The sequence below is a fragment of the Eutrema salsugineum genome, unplaced genomic scaffold (genome assembly GCF_000478725.1).
Source record: "Eutrema salsugineum unplaced genomic scaffold, Eutsalg1_0 scaffold_9, whole genome shotgun sequence".
Classification (NCBI taxonomy): Eukaryota; Viridiplantae; Streptophyta; class Magnoliopsida; order Brassicales; family Brassicaceae; genus Eutrema; species Eutrema salsugineum.
The window spans coordinates 11994218-12012307 of NW_006256342.1; the positions used below are offsets into that span (position 1 = coordinate 11994218).

General features: G+C 39.7%; 1 protein-coding gene across 1 annotated transcript; it reads left to right on the forward strand.

The window, feature by feature from the left end:
* Positions 1-1280: 1280 nt before the first annotated feature.
* LOC112086184 (uncharacterized mitochondrial protein AtMg00860-like) lies at positions 1281-1901 on the forward strand. The gene has a single exon (XM_024154947.1). The coding sequence runs from the start codon at positions 1281-1283 to the stop codon at positions 1899-1901; it is 621 nt and encodes a 206-aa protein (XP_024010715.1).
* The last annotated feature ends 16189 nt before the right edge of the window (positions 1902-18090 follow it).

The following is an 18090-nucleotide window of genomic DNA, read 5'->3' on the forward strand; positions in this document are numbered from 1 at the left end:
ACGCTTAGGATATCATACCTTTCAGCCCACAAAAATCTCGCTGATTCTTGCCGATCGATCAGGGTCAGACGACCAGAAGGAGTCTTGGTTGATGTATCAGTCATGATTGGAGAAAACTGTATTCCGACTGATTTCGTAGTGCTTGAATTAGAAAGAGAACCAAAAGATCCTCTGATACTCGGTACACCTTTCCTATCAACTGCAGGAGCAATAATCAACGTTCCGGAAGGAAAGATAGACCTCCATCTAGGGAGTCTGATTATGCAGTTCGATATGAACAAAAGTCTTGAGAAACCTACTTTAGACGGTGGACTTTGTTGGGTCGATGAGCTTGATAAAATTACTGAGGAAGTTTATGAATCAATCCTTCTTGACGACCCTTTAAAATCATCCTCACCACCACAAATGATGATCGTAACCTGCTCAAAGAAGTTTCGAAAGGGTGTGCGCAAATGCTTGATAAAGCTGAGGATTATGCGAAACTTGTGAACTATCTCGACATGAATGAGGAAACTCACATCCCTACTCCTCCAAAAGATACCTTGGCAGCTATAAACGACCCGTGGAGCGAGCTCAAAGCTCCAAAAGTCGAACTTAAGCCTCTTCCTGATGGACTCAAGTATGCTTTCCTTGGGCCGAACTCAACTTACCCTGTTATCATAAATTCTGTCCTAAGTAGAGCTGAAACTACTAAGCTGTTTAATGAGTTAAGAAAGTATAGGAAAGCCATAGGGTATTCTCTTAATGACATACAAGGAATCTCCCCAGACCTCTGTATGCATAAGATAAATCTTGAGGACAATGCCAAGAATTCGATTGAAAGCCAAAGGAGATTGAATCCAAACCTTATGGAAGTAGTAAAGAAGGAGATCATGAAACTTTAGAAAGCAGGAATCATATTCCCTATCTCAGAAAGCACTTGGGTTAGTCCTGTGCATGTTTTCCCAAAGAAGGGAGGAGTAACTGTCATAAAAAATGACAAGGATGAAATGATCGCTACAAGAACGCTGACGGGATATCGAATGTGCATCGATTACCGGAAACTGAATGCAGCAACTCGGAAATATCATTTTCCTTTACCCTTCATTGATCAAATGCTAGAAAGATTGGCAGATCACAAATACTACTGCTTTCTAGATGGTTATTCTGGATTTTTCCAAATTCCTATTAGACCAGAAGATCAAGAAAAGACGACATTCACCTATCCATACGGAACTTTTTCCTATCGGCGAATTCCTTTTGCATTGTGTAATGCACCTGCAACCTTTCAGCGGTGCATGATGTCTATTTTCACTTATTTCATCGAAGATTTTATGGAAGTCTTCATGGATGATTTCTCTGTCTATGGATCCTCCTTTGACAAATGCTTGGCAAACTTAGGGAAAGTTTTGCAGCGCTGTGAAGACAAGCATCTTGTCCTGAACTGGGAAAAATGTCACTTCATGGTCCGCGAAGGAATCATGCTTGGACATAAAATATCTGGGAAAGGTATTGAATTTGATAAAACGAAAATTGAAGTCATGACTAGCCTACAACCTCCAACTAATGTGAAAGGAATCCGAAGTTTCTTGGGACATGCCGGATTTTATAGGCGATTCATAAAAGGCTTTTTTGAAATTTCTAGACCTTTCACACGTCTGCTCTGCAAGAGAACAAACTTCGAATTGGATGATGAGTGTTTGGCAGCGTTTCATAAGATCAAAAACACTCTTGTTTCTGCTCCTGTTGTGCAGCCGCCCGATTGGGAACAACCATTTGAAATCATGTGTGATGCAAGTGATTTTGCTGTGGAGCTGTGCTTGGTCAGCATAAAGAAAAGAAACTACATGCAATCTACTATGCGAGTAGAACCTTGGATGAAGCTCAATGTAATTACGCGGCTACGGAGAAAGAGATTTTAGCTGTCGCATTTGCATTTGAGAAGTTTCGATCTTATCTCGTCGGGTCTAAGGTCATTGTTCACACTGACCATGCTGCAATCAAATATCTCATGTCTAATAAAGATGCCAAACCAAGGCTGATCAGATGGATACTCTTGCTGCAAGAATTTGATATTGAAATTTGAGATCGGAAAGGAGCAGATAATGGAGTAGCAGATCATCTTTCTAGAATTCGAGTGGAAGAGAAACTTCCTTTGAATGATAGTTTGCCAGAAGAAAATGTCTACGCTATGGATACTATACCTATCACCATGCAAGAAAATCCATCACAACCTCCTATACGGCGGTCATATGCTTTTGTACCCCATTGTTTAGGCATATAGCAAATTACTTGGCTGGCGACATTGAACCTCCACAATTCTTTGGCTATAAAAAGAATAAATTTTTAAAAGAAATTCGGCACTTTTTTGGGATGAACATTTTTTCTATAGGAGATGTGTGGATGGTTTATTCAGAAGGTGTGTCGCCGAAGAAGAAATGGAAGGAATAATGTTCGGATGCCATAGTTCAGTATATGCAGGACATTTGGCGACCTACAAAATGGTCTCAAAGGTTATTCAAGCGGGATTTTGGTGGCCTACTATGTTCAAAGACACTCACGCCTACATCTCACGCGGTGATTCATGCCAACGAATGGGAAACATCAGTAAGAGGAATGAGATGCCTCAAAACTTTATTCTTGAAGTCGAAATCTTTGATGCATGGGGAATTGATTTTACGGGATCTTTCCCAACTTCTTTTGGAAACCAATACATCTTAGTAGCAGTAGACTATGTCTCTAAATGGGTAGAAGCAATGGCCAGCCCTACTAATAATGCAAAAGTGGTTATAAAGCTGTTTAAATCAATCATTTTCCCTCGCTTTGGAATTCCTTGAATTGTGATAAGCGATGGAGGATCCCATTTCATCAACAGAGTCTTCGAAAATCTGCTAAAAAAAAATGGAGTCACGCATAAAGTTGCATCTCCATATCACCCTCAGAGAAGTGGACAAGTGGAAATCTCTAACAGAGAGATCAAATCGATTTTACAAAAGACAACCGGCGTAAATCGCAAGGATTGGTCTGAAAAACTCGACAATGCGCTTTGGGCCTATCAGACAGCATACAGAACTCCTTTAGGGACCATGCCGTTCAATCTTGTTTATGGAAAAGCATGTCACCTCCCTGTAGAGTTGGAGTACAAGGCACAATGGGCTATTAAGGAGATAAACATGAACTTTAAGGCAGCTGGATAAAGAAGAATGCTTCAAATGCACGAATTAGAAGAAATCCGCCATAATGCCTACGAAAACTCCAAGATATACAAGGAGAAGACGAAGGCATATCACGATAAAAGGATCATACATTGGTCCTTTGCTCCAAATGACAGGGTTCTTCTTTTCAATTCTCGCCTTAAGCTTTTTCCAGGAAAGCTACGATCAAGATGGTCTGGACCTTTCACAGTAAAGGAAGTCAAACATATGGAGCACTCATTCTTTGGGGCAAGAAGGGAGATACATTTGTCGTTAATGGACAGCGTGTCAAACCGTACCTTGCAGAAAAAGAAGGAAGAGAAGAAATGCTCTTGGCAGATCCACCAGGCTAAAGCATCATCAAAGTCAAGCTAATGACTTTAAGCAAGCGCTTAGTGGAAGGCAACCCACTTGTTATTTTACTTATTCCCTTTGATTTGCCTTTTCTAATTTTGCTGCTTCGTTTTTGTTTCCTCAAAAATTTCAGGTTTTTAAGCGACAAACGAAATAAAGATGAACAAAAATCACGAACCAGAAAACACATCAAGAGCTGCGGAACATCGCCAGGTAAGTAAACCTTAACATTCAAAATTTCAATCCATCATTATCCCATCCTCTCAAAGATTCTCACACTGGGGGCAGTGTGATTTAAGTCTGGGGGAGGATGTTTATCCTTTACCAATGAAATTTGGTTTGTCTTGAGTCTGTGTTTCATAAAAAGTTTTCAAGACGGTTTTCAAAACAGGAACGCCGGAAGAAAACCATGTGTTTCTAGACTTTACATGTTAGTTTTTTTGTGGTTAGTATTATACTAGGCGATAGCTAGAGTACTTGCACTACGAACTTCCACCAGAGGATTTCTATTCATGGAGATCTTTTCTGTCAGGACATACTAGCTCATCTCACTTGAACATAATCTGGACATCTAACTTTCTCATCATTGGTTTTAGCAGGCATCATGATATACATCTAGGACATCTTCACCTTATAGTTACCACTCTTTCGTGCCTATTAAGACTTCACATCCAAAGCGGCATTTTCCCCTGTTTAAAAAAAAAAAAATCAAAAAAATGAAAGGAAAAGAAAAACAAAAAGCCTAAAAGAGTCTAGGTTGGCCGAAATTATCTGAAGCAAGGACTACAAGTATTCATTTGGGAGCATTGGTTTCACCACCTGGACAAAAAAATATGTCTGAGGGAGTCATGAGGAGAACCTGAGAAAAGAGATCAAGAATCTTAAGGAAAGAAGAATGTGACTGGAAACTGTGGATATCAACAGCTCCACCCTCTCTTGCTGTTTTGCATAATGTCTTGTCTCTCCAGAAAAAACTAACCCTAAACACTAAGAACCTCACCTTCTAAACAGCCATTTTGAATACCTAGTCTTGATTGCCTTGCTAAACTCCTTTTGATGAGAACCACTGGAACTTATAAATGAATGTTAAGAGCTAGTTGACTGGGAGATAAGTTTAAGTGTCTAGACTTTCGCATGACGGATCAACGGACTAGTTATGACTGTGCTTTGGTGAGAATTTTCTAGACTATACCTGATTTGAGCATAATGACTAACTCTAGTTTAGAAGCATGGTCTTTGAGATTTTGTTAGTTCATGAGATTTTCAAACTTCTTTTCCAGGTTCAGATCTTTGGTTTTGTTTGAGGACAAACAAATGTTTAAGTCTGGGGGAGTTGATAACACCTGATTTTGACCACTTTTAAGGATCACTTTTAATATCTTATGCAAGACTTTTCACTCAGTTTTAAAGGTTTTTAAGTGATTTCCATGTTTTAGAATCTCAATAGAGTTTTCAGAATATTTTGACAAAAGGAATGCATTTGGGAGCAAAAACCATAACTTTGGATAAATTCAAACCGTCGGAAGTTTGGTAACAAACGAAGGCCTTCCCACCATCCCATCATCCCCAAATGTTGACAAAATATAGAGGAGACAACCAGCTTTCCAATACAAATGGAATCAAAGCAATCCAATCTCCAGATATGGTTGATGCACTGAAGGCAAATCGTCACAGTCAGAAGCTCACCTGTTGCCAAAACGTCATCCGCCAGGGGTGCGAAATTTTAGAACGCAAGGAGCTCAATTCCGAGCCTCAGAAGCCCATCTTAAAGCCCAAGTAACTCCCGTCGTTATTCCTACAAGCCCTAGGCGTTCTCGAAGACTAAAGACACTATATAAACCTCTTTTAAGTCATTTAGAAGGGTGTACCGCGTTTTTCACCAAGAATCCTAGAAGAGAGTCTCACCGAGAAGAGGAGCCATCGAGAGGGGCACCATCGGTCCTCCTACTTTAATCTGTTCTTCGTTTCTAACCTTTGTCTATTCAATTCTCTGCAATTCTAAATATTTTTGTGATGTTGAACTCAGCTATGTCTGAGTAATCCCAGTTGGGTTTTTAAGGGTTTTTTCAAAGGGAATTTCATGTCTTGATCATATGCTTTATTCGATTTAGGGTTCATAATCTTCTAGGAGTCCTTCGTTCATTCTTGTTCCCTATGCTGTTTCTGTTGCTAACCGCTTAGAAATTGATCTCAGTAATTGGAGCCACGAGAGTGTTGTATCGAATTACCAGACCTAGAATTGATCGAGCGAAATAGCTATAGGAGACGAAAGCTACCTATAGAGAATTGCGAGTGTGGATGAATTCTGTTTTTAATTCATGATCTTATTCGCAGCATGAGAGCGGGAGTTAATTGCTGTGTTTGAGTGATTAGATAATTATGGTGACGAGAGTTGGCTAATCTTACATGTGTTAATTCGAGTTTGGGATCCTCACTAGTTGATTTTCTTTATCGATTTGTTTGTCTTTTGTTCAGTTCATGAACCCCTGCGAAAACCCTTTTTGACCCAGCGCTTGATCCTCATTGTTTTACAACCTTTTATTTCAATTGCTTTTAGATTAAGTGACACTAAAACCAAAAACCCCCATTTTGTTTGTTCTACTAGTCTTAAGTCTTGATTGATTCGTACTGAAAGCTCAAAATCTCTGTGGTTCGACCCCTAAGTACTACATTGTACATCTGTGCACTTGCAGATATTTAGATATTTAGGGTTATAAATTTAAAACGTGAATCTAGAAGTAACCCTTGCTTCTCTTAGCATCCCTCACATCAACACTTAATAAATATATAGAAAACTAGTTGACCAGAATCGAGATCTAGATTGTCGAGATTTTGCAAAAAGGAACCATGGACCAATGTCATATTTACTTTGGTGATAATTGTTTATGCTAGGTTGTGGGCGAGGGTGTTATAACCCGTGTGCTGCTCAATTTTCTCATTCACACACCTACAGCGAATCAGACTATATGGATTGGAACTCTCATCCGTACCATCACTGCCGAGATGAAGTGCAGAATGATAAGATCCATCGATTAAGTCTACAACAAAATCAATTAAGTACCAGACTTAATCGACTTGTTTCTATGATGAATCAGCAAGCTGCTGAAGAGATAGACAGTATTCTTTAAGAGCTGAATGAATCCGAGCGTAGAGATGATGGGTGTTGGGTAGCTTATGAATTAGATGGAGAAACCTCCTTCAAATTTGTTAAGAAGACCATGTCCAACAAAAATCTCTTGGATCCTAATTCTCCCATCATCAAATCCAGTCACCAAGGAAGAGAAGAACCTGTTTCTGTTCCCAGCAATGACTTCATCACCACCAAACTCTTTGAGTGCTTCGAAGTAGATAAAGAGGATCACAATCCTCCTTTTCTTGACAAGCCAAAGCCTTTCTTTGCCTCAACTCCTCACAAATTTGAGTGTGAGAAAAATCTCATGAAGGATGATACACTAATGGTGAAGTCCGTGATTGAAGCTCCTGAAGAAGAGCACGAAATAGAAGTTCATGATTCTGTTTATAATATCAAATCTGATGTGATTCAATTACCAGAACTCACTGAGGGAACAGGTATTTCAAAACTTCATTCATCTATGATTTATATTCATGTTGGAGATCTTTCTTCTGCAGCTCTATTAGGTTTCACACCCAATTTGCCTCTTCAAGTGAAAGATTGTCTTGTTCCTAATGATTGTCATGTTATAGAGATGAGAAAGGATTCAAAGAACCTTCATTACCTGACCATATGCAGTGGAGAAAGACCAGTTTTTGATCCTGGAGGATCTACAAAGGATCTTGAAAACGTCCTAGAAGAAGGTCCACCCTTCACACTTCAAAAAAACATCAGCCAGAGAAGTTCAATGTGGAACAAGATTTCTTTTGGTGCACACTTGATCTTTGCTGATATGGGACGTGATCAAGATTCAAATGGAGCCAAAGTGAAGCATAGATAACCCTCAAGACTCTTTACTCAAGACTTGTCACAAGGAGAAAACATTGAAGACTCATATCCCAAAGAAGTTCCAAGACTAGTGTTTGATCCGATAGGAGACAATTCCCTTGTAGGTATGTTTTCTTTTATTTTTTTCTTTATTTCCATAAATGTTTTCTTTTCTCTTAATTTAAGGTTTTCATAAAACACCAAAAAAAAGGTCTTTTCTCGGAGAGCCTGACCCGCGGCCGCGACTTCTTGACCCGCGGCAAAACCATCCTTTCACCCGCAGTCGTATTATCCATACCACAGCCAGCCTCACCTGACCCGCGGCCGCAACTTCTTCACCCGCGCCCGACCCACTTTCTGACCTGCGGACAAGCATCCGCACCTGGCGACATGTTTGAAAGATTGCTTGAGACAGAGGCCTTACACTTCGATACAGACTTCTTTTTCTGCACAAAGTTTGTAGAGGAGAAAGTAATCTTTCTAGAATTAGGAGATATAGAGCAGTGAGAGGAAAGTTATGACCGTTTGAAGATGAACTTATCTCATAGCCGTACCAATCAGATGCGCCTCAAAGAACCGGTGAGACGGAAGCCTTGCTCTCCCCGAATGGAGTCAGACCCTTCATCAAAGTTTAAGATGCTTGAGTCACCAGTCTAATGAAGTTGAAAAATCAAGTACCGGACCACTGAGCAAGGAGTTATGCAAGTTTTGGTGCAAGTGGTCTGTACTGGTATCTCTTCAAGGAGATTCACAAAGACCAACAATGGCATCTCTTCTTGTCAAGAATTGTTTTCCATCATATCACCTCCATAACCATTCTACAATCCATCTTCCACCCAAAACACCAGGTAAGTTTTCTTTTTATTTTTATTTTTTTAATTCATACATACTCTATTTCTCATCCAAGCCTAATTTATTTCACATTGGGGACAGTGTGATTTAAGTATGGGGGAGGATATCATCCCTTTCTAACCAATTTTTCTTTCATGAGTCTTTGCATTCTACATTTTTCTTCAAAATCTTTCAATTTTTCAAAGTACAAATACGTGTTGAAGGAATGATGACAAAAATCTGTGATGATAACCAACCTGTTTGCTTCTACACCATCTCTCTATGAAAGCTCTTTTGAAGTTTAGCACTAGACTAGGCGGTAGCTAGAGAACTTGCACTACAAACTCCCACCAGAGGACTTCTTTTCATGGATATTCTTTCTGATAGGATATACTAGCTCACTCTATTTTGACTTAATTTTGACATCTAATTTTTTCATCAATAGTTTTAGGAAGGCATCATGATATACATCTAGGACATCTTTATCTTATTCTTACCACTCTTTGTTGTCCTAGATGGCCAGCTCATCTTTATCTGGTACCATACCCTTTACCCAAACCATTATTTTGAACCTCATGCATTTTCTCTCTAGCTTATATCGACAGATATATGCAAAAACGTCGGAGGGGGAGGAACAACATAGTTTTCAGTCACTCAAGAGAAATACTTAAGGGAATTGGGAAAGAGGAGTATCAGGGATCCTATCAAACTTAATGGTGCCTCAAAAAGCTCACTCATAAAGGTAAAATTCATGCTCCCTAAGACTCTATGTCAAAAAGCGGTTTCTCCTTTCAAAAAAAGAAAAAGAGAAAAAAAAATGAAAGGAAAGGAAACCAAAAGCCTTAAGAGTCTTAGAAGCCAAAACTATTTGGAGCAAATGCTACAAGTATTCATCTAAGGAATTATGGTTTCACAATTGATAACACCGTATTTTGACCACTTTTACGGATCGTTTTGAAATACTTTTTCTATGTTTTTAATTGCTTTTAAGTACTTTTATTACGTTTTTCTAGTATTTGTAGTTCCAAGACTCTTTTCAGGTAACTTAGGGAAAAGCTTAACAAAATGGATAGAAGACCAGATTTTAGCTCAGAGTCAAACCGTCAGAAGTTCACCCCCGATTGAAGGTCTTCTCACCATCTGATCCAGCTCAAATTTGGAGATCTTAAAGATGAAAGTATCAGCTTTCCAGGACACTTTACAGCTTGGAAATCCAACGGTTCAATCAAAAGATACGCAAAGAGCAAGATGTCCTGTAAACCAGCCGGCAAACGTTTCCACCTGCGGCCAACAGACCATTCCCCGCGGTCACAGCCATCCCGACCGCGGCCAGCCACCCATTCCCCGCGGTCACGCACTTCCCGACCGCAGCCAGCTAACTTCGAGTTTGAAGGCCCATTTCTGAAGCCCGTATCATTTTCTCAGCCTCAATTCCGGAACCCTAGACACTAGAGAGTATTGGAGACTATAAATACATATCATTTAGGTCGTTTTTAAAGAGAGAAGAAGAGAGACGAAATACTCTACAGAAATTTTACTTTAAGCTTTGTTTTTAGGTTTTAGGGAGAGAGAGATCTATCTCTTGAACCCTTGTTCTTTCTTTTTCAATTTCGGTTTATGTACTACTTTTTAATACTATGTTTTTTATTTCGTTTATCATGTCTGAGTAGTTTTATTGTTCGGTCTAAGGGATTTTCGATGAGGATACTTATGTTCGATGAGGATTCCATGAGCTATTGAGCCGAATCTTAGAACTTTTTCTTCTGAATTCGTTTTTTACTGCATGAGAGTAGCGTCATGAACTACAATCTGATCCAGATGTTTGGTGACACGAAAGTGTTCATCCGATGTCAGATCTAGTTTGGGAGAGCAAAACAAATTTAGGAGTGGAAACCTACCTATGGGCGATTTGTGAATGCTCACGAGTCTTAAACATAATGCACATCTTCTTTTCCAAGGCCAGATTGGAAACCTACTGGTCAGGGTGGAGAGAGATAGTTGTCTATGATCACGACAGTGGCATATTCATACGTCCGCGACTCCAGTTCGAAAATTTTAGGCTAAGATCTTATCAAATTTACTCTCGAGCAATGTTTTGAATCGTTCATACCCCTCAGAAACCTTCCCTGAACCCCAGTGCTTTCTTTTCTATAGATTTACACCGATTTTCATTCAAGCTTTAGTCTAGTTTCTTTACTCTTTCAATCGATTTTTATTAAAGCAATTAGGTCTAGCCGTTTTCTCATTTTTACTCGTTTTCGTTAAGTTTAGTTATTAAGTCATTTTAATTACCGTATTTTCTCTTTAAGATTCTTTTTTACGTTTTAAACACACCACCAAAACCCTCACAAAACTCGCCTGGTTCTAGACTTCCTTACTTTATATTTATTTCAAAGGCTTTTGCAGGAAAGATCCTCTTTCCCTGTGGATTCGATCCCTAAGTACTACAATCAATCAGCTGTGCACTTGCGGCTATTGATTTCATTTAGGGTAAAATTTGACACCCTCACCACACAACACACCAAGTTTTTGGCGCCGTTGCCGGGGAAGGCACGCGTTTTCTTTTCCGCAAAACCCTAAGAAAGGTTGGTAAATCGACTCTAGAACACCTTTTCTACTTATTTTCGTTTTTGGTTCTTCTTGTTTCAGGTTATGAAGCAATGAACCATATGAAACAAAATTACTACTATGAGGGAGGTTTTTACAACATTCCTCAAGTCACTCGACACCGAGAAGCACAATACATTCGTGATCTCTCCTCAATGGATCGGAATTCAATTCCGAACCACCACACAAGAGGACTTCGCAGCCACAACAAATCAATTCGCGAAGTTTTAGAGGAACAAGGATTCTACTGGAAAAACGAACCTTATTCAACTTACAATGCCCACAGAGATATCCATGATCCTCTCTTTGATGAAGATATGTCGTCTGTCTCCCAAATCGAGATTGATGGTATGCTTCAGGAGCTCAATGAATCTATGGACGACAGGTATTGGGTAGCTTGTGAAGTAGATGGAGAATCCTCCATCAAGTTTGTTAGAAAGAGGCCATCAAATGAAATTCCTTTGGGTCATCACGTCATGGAATCCAGTCATCAAGAAAAAGGAGAATCTATTTCTATCCCTAGTGACAATCTCGTCTCTACCGATTCGTTCAAGTGTTTTGGAGATGACAAACAAGATCATAAGTCACTTCCTCTTGCTGAACCAAAGCCTTTTTCTCCTTCATTTCCTCACCATCTTGACTGTGAGACAGACCACGTGAAATATGAGACACTAATGGTGACATCAAATCCACCGTTGGAGGCGCTTTCTAAGACAAAGGATCTCGAGAAGTTTGATGCCCCATTATCAATCAAGGGAGTGAAATTTCGTGATTCTCTTTGTGATACTGGACCTGATGTGAATCTCATACCAAAGACCATTGCAGAGAATATAGGTATTTCGATTTTTCATCTTTTTAAGATTTACATTCACTATGGAGGTTTTTCTGGTGCAGATCCACTCGGTTTCAAACCTGAATTGCCTTTTCAAGGGGAAGTTTGTCTTGTTTCTACTAATTTCCATGTTATGGAGATGAGAAAGGATGGAACAAAACCCTTGATATTTGGTACTTCGTTCGTGGCATCTGATGAAATACTCATCGACTACCCGAATCAATGTATGAGTTTCACAAAGATCGACAAGAAAACCTCACATCCGGCGATTCCTACAAGGAACTCTCATTGTCTGACAATATGCGGCATATATGATCCAATATTTGACCCTGGAGGAACTACAAAAGATGTTGGATACGTTCTAGAAAGAAAAGCACCCAAAGAAACGCCGGACTTACAAGCTTGACGAACAAAGGTACTCCCTTATGTACACCTTCAACTAATGCTCATATGAGAGGTGATGGAGACTTAATTGAAGCAAGAATGAAGCTTAAATGGCTCTCAAGACTCTTTTCCGAAGACTCTCCACAAGAAAAAAGAATTGGAGACAAGAAGCAAGAGGATCTGAACATCTTTCCTAGGACATTCGGCACCGCGGTCGCATGTGCGCAACCAGCGGCCAACCCATGTTTCTCCGCGGTCGCGACACTTGCACCCGCGACCAAACCACCTTTCCCCGCGGTCGCGACATTTCCACCTGCGGCCAATGCTCTTCTGATTAATCTTTCGACTATTCAAGCCATCGCGACACATCTCCAAACAAACTGTCCTTACCTTGAATGCTCAACCATCTCCACCACTTCAGATCATAAAGAATCATTTGTCCTTGTATCTTGCAACATGGTTCAATGTCATGAAGTGAGAGAGACCTTATTCACCTCATCATACAAGCATCTAAGACGTTCTCCTATCACAAGTGGTGTTGAAGACTCAAACCTCAAAAGAGCTCGAAGACTGATTTTTGATCCTGGAGGAGACTACCATCTCAAACCTAAGGATAAAATTTCCAATTGGGAATGGAGTAATAAGGATATACAAAGGATAGACAGGGAGAAGCAAAGTGGGCTTGTCCCAAGACATTGCCTTTCATTGGACTAAGCCACGTCCAACACCAAAAGTCGAGCTAAACGACTTAAAACAAAAGCGCTTAATGGGAGGCAACCCATTTAGGTATTGTTTTCTTTAGGATTTTTCTTTTTTTTCCATTGATCTTTTTCTTTTTCTTAGTTTCAGGTGTTTCTTATAAAACAAAAAAAAGCAAAAAATAAAATAAAATTAAAAAAAAAAACCGAAAAGACCAAAAAGAAGGATGGTCCCTGACTGTTCGGCCCAGCAGGAACCAAGGAGAAGCAGGAAACAGGCCGCGATATAAGCCCCCGCGGTCGCAGGTGTTCTGACCGTGGGAAACACATGTTCGACCGCGGCCGCGTCTTTCTGACCGCGGCCGAGCACCGGTTTGCCGCGGTCGCGTGACCTCTGACCGCGTCAAATGATCGTTGAGATGAAAGCCAATCCAAAACCACCCACTCGACCTCATTCCACCTCACCAATCTCCACTCCACCTCATTCATCACTTCCCACCACCTTCATCACCACCTATCACCTTCCCAAACCTCTACGAATGAATCCGGTCCATCACCACCAGCATCCCAGATCCAGGTAAGTTCTCTTTGGCCTTACCAATTTGATTATCTATGCATTTTTCTCATCCAATCTCGACTTGTTTCACACTGAGGACAGTGTGATTAAAGTCTGGGGGAGGATTTCATCCCTTTCTAACCACTTTTCTTTCATGAGTCTTGCATTATCTACACTTTTGCATTTTCCTTAAAGTTTTTCAAAATTGGTTTTCAAAACAAAATACGTTTTAAAGGGAATGGTGAACATGAATCCATGATAGTTGACTGTGTGCTTTTAAACTGTTCCTAGTGACAAGCTCATTCATGATTTAGGACTAAACTAGGCGGTAGCTAAGCACATTTGAAACGAAGTACCCCAGAGGAATTTGAATGATTTCGATTTAGATGAAGGAATACACTAGCTCTGCTTTATTTGGACTTAATTTGGACTTAATTTTCTCATTGAAGCATTAGACCAGGGAAACGAATCATACATTCAGGACTCCTTTACCCTTTTTACCACTCTCTGTTGATCCTGAATGGCTAGTTCATCTTTAGCTAGTTCCCACCTTAACCAATCCTTTTTCAAACCACATGCACTCTTGTTTTCTATTGTCTTATATGCAGATAAGTGCAAAAACGTTAGAGAGAAAGAGGAACAATGCAGTTTTCGGTCACTAAAGACAGAGACCTGCGATTTACCGGAAAAGTTCCCGAAAGGATTCAACACAAGAGGAAGCTCAGTCTGCCTTAGAAAAATCTCAATTTTTGGTACAATCTCGTCCTCTAGTCTCTCTCTCTCTTTTAAAGGCATTTCCTTTCCAAAAAAAAAAGAAAAAAAAATCCAAAAATAAGAAAAGAAAGGAAATAAGAGCCTTAGAGAGTCTAGAGAGGTCGAATTTTAAGTCCCAAGGCAACTGGAGTTCGATTTTATGGAGTTTTGGAGACCATTTTCTATTTCCCGGAAATAATCTAAGTCTGGGGGAATAGCTGTTTACAACAAAGGAGGAAGGATTATGCAACAACATTTGGCAAGAAGAAGTGACTGAAAATTGTGGTCCTCAACAAGTCCTTATCTCTCTTGCGGTTTTGCATATTATCTTGCATCCTCCAGATTCATCAGGTAACCCGGAACACTTTAACTCCACTACTTAAACAGCCTTTCAATGCCAAACGCCGTCTACCCTGGATGATGTCTTTAATGAGAACTCACTATTAAACTTAATGAATGTAGAGAGCTAGTTGACTGGAATCAAGATTTAGATTGTTTAAGTTTTGCTTGACGGAAAAAGTGGGCTAGTATCTTTTGTGTATTGGTGAGAATTTTCTAGACTAAGTTGTGGATTGATGCACGATCTTTGGTCCTAGTTTAGGAGTTCATGTCTCTGAGATTTTTGCATTTCCTATTTTTGTTTTCACTTAACCAGTTTAGACTTTTGCTTTGTTTGAGGACAAACAAAGGTTTAAGTCTGGGGGAGTTGATAACACAATATTTTGACCACTTTTATGGGTCGTTTTGAAATACTTTTTCTATGTTTTTAATTTCTTTTAAGTACTTTTATTACGCTTTTCTAGTATTTGTAGTTCCAAGACTCTTTTCAGGTAACTTAGGGAAAAGCTTAACAAAATGGATAGAAGACCAGATTTTATCTCAGAGTCAAACCGTCAGAAGTTCACCCCCGATTGAAGGCCTTCTCACCATCTGATCCAGCTCAAATTTGGAGATCTTAAAGATGGAAGTATCAGCTTTCCAGCACATTTTACAGCTTGGCAATCCAACGGTTCAATCAAAAGATATGCAAAGAGCAAGATGTCCCGTAAACCAGCCGGCAAGCGTTTTCACCCGCCGCCAACAGGCCATTCCCCGCGGTCACAGCCATCCTGACCGCGGCCAGCCACCCATTCCCCGCACACACTTCCCGATCGCGGCCAGCTAACTCCGAGTTTGAAGGCCCATTTCTGAAGCCCGTATCATTTTCCCAGCCTCAATTCCGGAACCCTAGACACTAGAGAGTATTGGAGACTATAAATACATATCATTTAGGTCGTTTTTAAAGAGAGAAGAAGCGAGACGAAATACTTTACAGAAATTTTACTTTAAGCTTTGTTTTTAGGTTTTAGGGAGAGAGAGATCTATCTCTTGAACCCTTGTTCTTTCTTTTTCAATTTCGGTTTCTGTACTACTTTTTAATACTATATTTTTGATTTCGTTTATCATGTCTGAGTAGTTTTATTGTTGGGTCTAAAGGATTTTCGATGAGGATACTTATGTTCGATGAGGATTCCATGAGCTATTGAGCCGAATCTTAGAACTTTTTCTTCTGAATTCGTTTTTACTACATGAGAGTAGCGTCATGAACTACAATCTGATCCAGATACTTGGTGACACGAAAGTGTTCATCCGGTGTGAGATCTAGTTTGGGAGAGCAAAACAAACATAGGAGTGGAAACCTACCAATGGGCGATTTGTGAATGCTGACGAGTCTTAAACATAATGAACCTCTTCTTTTCCAGGGCCAGAGTGGAAACCTACTGGTCAGGGTTGAGACAGATAGTTGCCTATGATCACGACAGTGGCATATTCATACGTCCGTGACTCCAGTTCGAAAAGTTTAAGCTAAGATTTTATCAAATTTACTCTCTAGCAATGTTTTGAATCGTTCATACCCCTGAGAAAACTTCCCTGAACCCCAGCGCTCTCTTTCTATAGATTTACACCGATTTTCATTCAAGCTTTAGTGTAGTTTCTTTACTCTTTCAATCGATTTTTATTAAATCAATTAGGTCTAGCCGTTTTCTCGTTTTTACTCGTTTTCGTTAAGTTTAGTTATTAAGTCATTTTAATTACCGTATTTTCTCTTTAAGATTCATTTTTACGTTTTAAACACACCACCAAAACCCTCACAAAACTCGCCTGGTTCTAGACTTCCTTACTTTATATTTATTTCAAAGGCTTTTGCAGGAAAGATCATCCTTCCCTGTGGATTAGATCCCTAAGTACTACAATCGATCAGCTGTGCACTTGCGGCTATTGATTTCATTTAGGGTAAAACTTGACACCCTCACCACACGACACATCAACAACCTGGACAAAAATCTATGTCTGGAGGAGTTATGAGGAGAACCTGAAAAAAGAAGATGAAAAATCTTAAGGCAAGAAGAATGTGACTGGAAATTTTGGATGTCAACATCTCCATTCTCTCTTGCTGTTTTGTGTAATATCATGTCTCTCCAGAAAAAAGTAACCCTAAATGCATCAAACCTCACCAATAAATAGCCCTTTGAATACCTAGCCTTGAATTTTTTGTTTAATATCCTTTTGATGAGAACCACGGGAACCTTAAATGAATGTTAAGAGCTAGTTGACTGAAAATTAAGTCTAAGTGTGTAGATTTTTGCATGACGGATTAACGGACTAGTTATGTTAGTATTTGGTGAGAATTTTCTTGGCTACACCTTATGGATGCATTGCGCTTAATTATGGTCTAGAAGTATGGTTGCTGATGATTTTGAGTTCCCTGTGATTTCTGTTAAATATACTTTTCCAAGCTTTAATCTTGTTTTGTTTCAGGACAAACAAAATTTAAGTCTTGGGAAGTTGATAACACCGTATTTGTACTCATTTTCACTAGTGTTTTCTTATGCTATTTCAAAATTTTTAACTAGTTTCAACTGCTTTTATCATGGTTTTCCTATATTTGTAGTTTCAAGACTATTTTCAGGTTACCTAGGCAAAAACAAAACAAATTGGAGCAAAATCCACTTTTGGCCAATTCCAGACCGTCAGAAGTTTTACATCCGATGAAGCTTAAATTTGGAGACACGATATAGGAGACAACCAGTTTTCTAATGAAATTGGATTGGACGCATTCCAACGGTTGGATCATAAGGTATTCCCCATTTACTGAAGACATTTGTAGTCTCGCTAAAGAATCAAGAGGAGGAATGAAGTTTGGACATCATAAGACAACCACCGTGGTCCTGGAGCTCGTGACCGCGGTGTACACTCTCCTGGACGCGCCTCTGAGTCCTCCAACCGTGGTGAACCATCATTTACAGCCCTGGAAAGATTTCATTCTGCGACAAGCCCATTTTCGGCCCAATGGCCTATTTTCAAGCCCAACTCATTATATCTTGAAAGAAAACCCTAAGGACTACCAGAAAAACTTGGAGACCTATAGATATGTGTTTTAGAAGACCTAATTGTGTGTGCTCCTTTCCCCTTGTTAGGGAGGCACCCAATTTTTGTTTCTTAGGTTTAGATTAAGGAGATTGAGATTCTTCTCTTGAACCCTTTTTTATTTCTTTCCATCTATCTATTCAGTTTATGCAATCTCTTTAACTTTACTGATGTTCTATTTCAAAACAAATGATGATGTTGTCAAGCTCAGCCATATCTGTGAAGTTACCTTGTTGGGTAAGAGGGCCATCGAAAGGTACCCCATGACCGATGACATCTAGGTTTTTTAGGTTAAGGATTTCAATTTTAAATGATTCTCGCATTCATCCTGTACTCAAAGTCGTACGCTAGAGTAGCTAACTAGTGTCCGATCCAAGGTTAAATCCGAGCTACGAGAGTGTTGTATCTGAGTTATCTGAACTGGATCTTATGGACGTCATCGTCGTAGGAGATGAAAGCTACCTACGGAGGATACGTAAGCCGAGATGGATTTTGATCTGAAATGCATGATCTTAATCCGGCATTAGAGAGAGAGAGTTAATTGCCGAGATTAA